At 34.9% G+C, this 7,169-nt stretch overlaps 1 protein-coding gene across 2 annotated transcripts; it reads right to left on the bottom strand.

Moving 5' to 3' along the window:
• Nucleotides 1-1,094: 1,094 nt before the first annotated feature.
• On the bottom strand, nucleotides 1,095-6,808 carry LOC306767691 (uncharacterized protein). Of its 2 annotated transcripts, none has more exons than XM_079255775.1 (6): nucleotides 6,684-6,808; nucleotides 6,528-6,553; nucleotides 3,800-3,991; nucleotides 2,539-2,741; nucleotides 2,368-2,392; nucleotides 1,095-1,820 (listed from the first exon to the last, which is right to left on the bottom strand). In XM_079255775.1, the coding sequence occupies exons 1-6, from the start codon at nucleotides 6,716-6,718 to the stop codon at nucleotides 1,714-1,716; spliced, it is 588 nt and encodes a 195-aa protein (XP_079111901.1). In that variant the 5' UTR covers nucleotides 6,719-6,808; the 3' UTR covers nucleotides 1,095-1,713. The 2 variants fall into 2 exon arrangements, with proteins under 2 accessions (XP_079111901.1, XP_079111902.1); XM_079255776.1 differs by having other exon boundaries at nucleotides 6,762-6,802.
• Nucleotides 6,809-7,169: the final 361 nt, after the last annotated feature.

Here is a 7,169-nt window from a genome sequence, read left to right as displayed (position 1 = left end):
CATAAAGCCCCACACACCTCAAAGTCTGAAATACTTTCACTTTATGTTTGTTTCTAATTCTGAGGTCATAATAATATAAACTTCAAATCTTGTCGAAGTGAAACTCAAGTCCAAAAAAAAAAAAGGTTACAGGTCATAGACTCGGATAAAGAACTTTAATATCTTTTACTAAATATACTTTACACTACTAATCAGTCCATTTGAGTTTATTTAATATTGAAAAACAACATGCAAGTTTATAGAAAACAGCTACTCACCCGCTTCATGTTCTTGGCTCATGTTTCTGTAGAAAGATAAATACACAGAACAACTTTAGTCGACACATTCAGTAAAACTGACATAAAAGTCAACATAACAATCACACACACACACGCAAAAACTGTTTCGTCGCAGCTCATCTCATCGAGCTTTTACTGGCTCAGAAACAAAGATGAAAATATCTTAGAGAGTTATAACCTGCAATACTTTGACACGTTTCCGAGTTTCCCAGCTTTACAGTGAAAAGTCAAACATTCAGACATGATTACTTACACAATGTGTCGGATAACTGCGCTGTTTTTCCCTCCGAGCAGAGAACAGACTGATGGCTCCTCTCACACACTGAAGCTGTTTCACTTTCACTTTTACTAACACATTTCTAACATCAACCACTAGGGACTAAATGCACAAATGACAAGAACAATGACACGTGTTTAAAAAAAACAGAAAACAAGGACAGAATACTTAGCCCTTTTCTCCAGTGTTGCTGTCATCTATAGCAGCAGTCTCACCTCTCCACAGCAAGTGATAAGAGATCATTCTGTGTTTTCAAGCTTTTTTTTGTTTGTTTTGCAACTCCTGGACTTCTGCTGTTCCTGGATTTCAGAACCATCATGTACTGATGGCTGATTGAGACGAGCACATGGGCTGGTCAAGCATCTACTGGTCAAACAAATTATACTTGCAAATAAAGTTTGCTTAAGTTTCTCAGAAAACAAAATAAATATATTAATGAGATGAAAATGTTCCAGAAAGTAACAAATAACCAGCGTAAATTTGTCTTTATTTTCATTCATAAAGCAGGTACACGGTTCTATTTCACCTAACAGCTCAATGATCAATAAGATAATACAGAGATAAGTAGCTTTGGCCTGTGATGTTTCTTTTCATCATTAACATCAGCGTAGTTTTATTTTTTTTATACTGGAGTTTTGACCACAAATTTAATACAGAATGTATACACACACACTTAACTTGTTTTTTCAGTAAAAGCCATGAAAGTGAAACTGATACATTCATCTTCTGCATTTTCAATACAAACCAGATGCTTTAAACTATAGAGAAGAAGCTAAAAGGTTAATCAATACATCATGACAGACAGGTTTAAACATACACCATTCATCATGTTTGTTTATAACATACAATTATAATAATTATTTCAATGCGAAGCTTCAGGAGGAAATTTATTTAGCTCAGGAAAAGCCCAAAGTTGGATTCATTTGAGGATTAAACAAGACCTTCATTAATATTACTGGTCAATGTGGAGCAGAGGATCAATTACAGAGGGCAAAATATCCAAGCAGGAGCAATTTTATGCAAATTTATTGTTTCAAAACGGCTTTGTTTCGTTTCAACAAAGACTTGGAGGAAAATAAAAGGCCTTGTTTCACAGATGATTAAACAAGTTACAGAAGGTATTTATCCTCTTTTCAACCACATGAGATGGGGTTATCCTTAATTTTTTTCATTCAGGTGTCGGATGATGATACACAAGAATAGTAGAAGTATCACCAAAAGTGTGAACAGCACAGCAGCAATGAGAAATTTAAGTCTCCTTGGCCCTGAAATAAAAGAAAAAATACAGTAAGTTGTCTGGTCTTCTTCTGCATTTAAAACGAAACACAAGATTATCGGTCTCAATTGAATTTCATTTTATTTATGAAAAAATCTTCAAAATTTAAAAAGTTTTCATGTTTGATTAGAAAATTTCATAAAGCCATAAATAAAAATAAAAAAAAACTATCAGAAAAATATTGAAAATTTTCTGAACTATTTTCCATTCAAAATGATGAGCACAATTCTTTACACAAAATATTTTCATCTACATGCTAATGATGATAAACTATGCATGTAATACACGCGCACACAAACACACACACACACACACGCACATCAATATGTATATGTCACTTGTGTAAATATTTTACATCATGCAGTTCCTATTTTAATTTTCTTTTATAGTTACTTTAAAGTTCTTATTTCTGAGTAAAAGTTCATTTGCATCCGTTTACGCAATGCCACAACAATGAAAAATGATATTTCCCATAAATAACTGAAAGGTTTCAGGATATGTTGACCATTACAACGATTGTTTTGTTGACAACTTACATGTCACGGGAGACGGGAGAGGCTCCTGGAAAACATACACAAAGTAAATTATAACAGTCTGATTGTAATAATCTATAAAGTGTCATTTCAGACGAGGACATACTGATTGTATATACTGGTACCATAATGATTGTGTGTAAATGTGGTCATAAATGACTAAATGTAGTTTACCTGGTAAAGAGAAAGTTGGAAAAATCTCCAGATTTCAGACCGTGATGCGTCATTGAGGTCACAGTTGAGGAGATCATTGTCGAAAAACAGGTAGTCCACTGTGAGGAAGACGTTGGGGTTCTCCACTCCTCTCGCGCTTTTCGCCACAGTCTTGTTTGGATCGAAGGTGTGATGCATCACCACCAGGGCGACTGGTTTATTAGCTGAAAGAAAACACACAAATTCATCAGAAACCAGATGAAACATAGACTGATTCTAAACTTGACAAATATATCAACTTTTTAGGACAAAAGAAATCAAATAAGATGGAGAGCTAAGTAGTGGTGGACTGGTGACCTGTCCAGGGTGTCCCTGCCTCTCGCCTGATGATTGCTGGGACAGGCTCCAGCTTCCCTGCAACCCTCAACTGCACTAAGCGGTATAGAAAATGAATAAATGATAATTCATGCTGTTATCACACCCTGCCTGAACTACTGTAACTGTGTGTTGGGGTTAAGATGGCTCTGTTGGCCTGGGGCGAGGAGTAAAGCTCTAAGGGATTAGGATTTTGAAGGAACAGCTACTAAACTTTGAAAGAAGACGCCTTTAACTATTTAAAGCCCAACCTTTAAACAACGGAGCAGTAAAGGACTTTTTCTTTTTAACAAAATCTGAATTTCTTTATTTTTGGGGGATTTTTACCATTTATTACCATGTGATTGGTCATAACTGATTGTAGCGTTATCGTCTGCATTCTGGTGTCCACCAGGGGGCAGCAGACAAGAATGATATGGTGTACAACAGTGTTTTGAGTAAAGTTTCTACCATAAAGTGATTAAAAATGTCTCATGTATGAAATAAGAAAGGTTTAGCTTTACTGGGGCAAACATCAGATGACTTATTCTCTCTGGCTTTTCCTACTACATCGGTGTTTTTCTTTGTGTGTATATGTTTGTCAGTGTGTATGTATGTATATATGAACAGAGATCAAATGTAAATGTGTATTTATGCATCTGTGTGTTTGTATAGTCTGCTTGCTGTACATGTCACATGTTCTGTTCAGCTCTTTTTGTTCTTTTTTTTTTCTGTATTTCAGTATTTCAGCCTTTGCTCTTCCTTTGGAACCAGTTCCAGAAGGATTTATTCAGCTGACTGACATGGTATATCATTCACAAAGTCATCTGTCTTCTATTTGGAGGCTCGAATGACCATTGCACACGGTGTTATTGTCTTACAGGCACTGAGATTTGTGCCAGTAGAAAATCTGCTTAAATGAGCTTACCAGGAATTCTGCTGAGACCGTCTTCGATATCCGACTGAACACGTGAAACGACAGGACAGAAAACCAGAAGATAATCACAACAATCAGCAGAGTCCACCTTATTGTGGCCAGCATGGATCAGGTCATCCACAAGTCGTTGATGAGCCCCATTAGTCTTCCCAGCCATGAAGACAAAGAAGTTCCTCCATGACCCTGAAAATGAATATAAAAAAATATATATATATATTTTTAAACTTTAACATACATTTCTGCAATCAAAGGGAACGGACTTGGACCTGACGGAGTGAGGGCAGCACCTCTGTGACTATGAATGGAACGGAGACCATGAACACGGTATCTGTGCAAGAAAACAGACCTGTCCATCCCTGTTGGTGGTTTCTGGTCACATCATCAGTAGTCGCCACATTTACGCTGCTTAGAGTTCAGATCTCGTCAGATCTGTATTGGGATGCCCAAGTAAAATACTTTCTGAAGCTACACCCAGGATTCATTATCTCTGTGTGGATAAAAGAGCTGATTTGACCTTCATCTGTCCAGCCCTGTTTGGGAAACCCCTCTGAAGAGTTAGAGAAGGTCGAGAAACACCCAACCATAAGCAAGTGAAGCTACTCTCTGCACTGTACTGTAAAAATGTCAAGAATATCATGTCACAACATATGTTTTATCGTTAAAACGTGACACACAAAGGATTCAGAAGTTGTGACCTGAAAACATTGGAGCAAACTAATTTTATTGAGATGCAATTTTTATTCTTGTAAAGCAGAAACTTTTCAGCTCTTTTAGTCAAGTTTTAATTGTTTCCTCTGATTTCTTGCTGTGCAGGCAGCAGAAATGAGGGAGAATTACAAGCGATATGGTGCATTAGCTGCCTGAACGCAGTGAGACGGTGCTTGCATCTGTCTCCTATGTCCCGCCTGTCTTCTGAAAGCTAAAATTAAAATTAAATACAGTTGTGCTCATATGTATCCATCCCCTTTCATTAAAGAAAAGGCTGGATTTACAACAGTCACTCAAATAACTGGAGGCTTAAAAAAGGAACAGTAACTAAAATTTTGCAAAAATATAATTTAGTAATATAAGACACTGTTTTGTTTTTTTTTCATTTAATTGAGTTGAAGAAAGAAAAAGAAAACCAAACAAACAAATTGGTCCTGGACAAATTGGAGACTTTTCTGTTGAACAGTGGGACAAAATACCTGTCAACAGGTGCAGAAGTCTGACTGAGAGGAACAGAAAACACCTGACTGGAGCGGAAACATTAAAGGATTGTTCAACTAAATATTAGGTAATGAGTGATGTAATATGTAATAAATTATCTTATTTGTTGTTTTTTTGTTTTTTTTAAAAATTCTATTGAACCAGAATTAGAAAATAATGTAATAATTTTTAATAAAATTTTTATTATTTATTTATCAATTTCATCTTATTTTACAGGCAGCTATTTTTTCCTTTATATTTTTTTAATACTTTATATTTTTTTAAAAATTTATTTTTTAAGGGTATAAATATGAGCACAACTGTATATGCATCACAGGGAGAATAAAGTTGCAGACTTGTAGTTCTGTCTTGTTTTAAAGTGCAGCACAAACATGACCGTGTCACGTTTCAGTCGAAGCACAACATACTCATGTTATGTTGTAAAGCAGACATTCCTCTGATCTGCTGTTTCCTCATGCAAAGAAAAAAAAAAAGTTTATGTTCCATGTTTTTATGACACAAAATTCCAAGCTGTAATTAAGTTTCACATTTTTACAATCAACTAACATGTTATAGTGTGACAAAGTCCTGTTCTTTCTTTGGTGGATAGCGTTATCTTCTGTTTCATCACCACACCATCAGACCTGTTGCAAACGGTTTTCATTCCACTGGTCAGATGATTGCAAACACTTTCTTTTTTTTTCTGTTTTTTTTTTTTTTGCTTAATGTGTCATTAAAAGGGTGAAGAATTGCTTCTTGAACCTTCAAGATTCTTCATTGCAGACAAATTCTGATTCAACTCAAAGAAGCACCACAGATCACCTTAATGCATTTCTCAGGTAAGGTCTTTGCTCTTTTCATTTTTCCATACTGGTTCAATTTTCATTTAATAATTTTTTAATTTAAATAATTAAATGATGTGTGCAAAGTTGACAGACTAAAGTTTTTAAAAAATCAAGAAAAATTATTCCTTTAATTAACTGGACTGAAAATGAGTGAAAAAGAACTCGGATGCAGGTATGAACAGACTTTCAGACATTCTTGATATTATAGCTCAAGATATGTGAATATATAAGAATAGAATTGGAATAGAATAAAATTGAATTTTTCTCTAAACTTTTTAATTTTACATACTTTTGAAAAAAAAATAAAATAAAATTGACAAAATTCCGGCCATGTAAAACTAAATTCTTCATTCTTGTAGCTGCAATACAGCTTTTTTCCCAATGTGTTATTGAAGTACTGCTTATTAGTACTGCACAGTATTTTATAAGAAAACTACTAAATTATTTGGCATATTTTCATCAAATTATGTTGTTTGTTTTCCTTGTTTTTGACTCAGATGACATCAACACCCACACAGCTTTCTGCAGGACACATCATTTCACCTAAAATACTTTCACTTTTGGTTCATTTCTGATTCCCAGTATCTAGTAGTGAAAACTAGAGCTTGAAATTATTTCTGCTTCTCTTAAAATATACATGTTCTATGTTAGAATAAACATGTAATGAGGTTATCAGAGCATCTTACTGGCTGCAGATCTGGAGGTCTCGTTTCTGCAAATGATAAACACAAACAAAACATATCAGCATCTAAATGTAGCAAATCAACATGTAGCAAACATAAACATCCAAAACTGCACAAGAGCTCTTCTCTTTCAGAGTCTCAAAAAGCAGATAAAAATACCTCAGAAGTGTGTAATCGGCAGTACTCCGATGCATCGTGTCCCAGCCTGAAAACAGGTATTTATGGATGATTACTTACGTGAAGGATTGGTAGTTGTGGTGCATGACTGCTCTGCTGGCTTCTCTGAAAAGCAGTGGAGCTGTTTCACTTTATTTTCTTTTGCACACTTTTACTTTCACTTTGAGAGGCAGTTCTCAAATAAACCACTCGTAAAAGTATGAATAAACTGTTACCTCAGCTGTTTTTTTAGCAACTTTACGCAAAACCCAGTGCACTTATTTTTTTCTTTCATGTAATTTTTTTTAAATGATTCTTTGTCATTATTAGACATTTTCATTGTGCATGCAACTGCACAAGCAATGGTCAGGGTGCTTCTTCCCAACAGGTTCTACAAGATATCAGATACCTTGTAAAAGATCATGTGAAAGTGATTTTAAAAGGTGTACTTCACTTTCTTCATTAAAAAATAAAGTAATACAAAAATAT

The sequence above is a fragment of the Telmatherina bonti genome (genome assembly GCF_933228915.1).
Source record: "Telmatherina bonti genome assembly, chromosome: 16".
Taxonomy (NCBI): domain Eukaryota; kingdom Metazoa; phylum Chordata; class Actinopteri; order Atheriniformes; family Telmatherinidae; genus Telmatherina; species Telmatherina bonti.
This window is presented reverse-complemented; position numbering and strand designations above follow the sequence as displayed.

Excerpts from the sequence above, each read along its gene's own strand:
- LOC306767691 (XM_079255775.1), bottom strand. The coding sequence starts at position 6,718 with ATGCATCGGAGTACTGCCGATTACACACTTCTGAG. Across the intron at positions 6,554-6,683 it reads GCCGATTACACACTTCTGAG|AAACGAGACCTCCAGATCTG; the intron begins GTATTTTTATCT and ends TATCATTTGCAG. Across the intron at positions 1,821-2,367 it reads TCTCCCGTCTCCCGTGACAT|GGCCAAGGAGACTTAAATTT; the intron begins GTAAGTTGTCAA and ends CTTTTATTTCAG.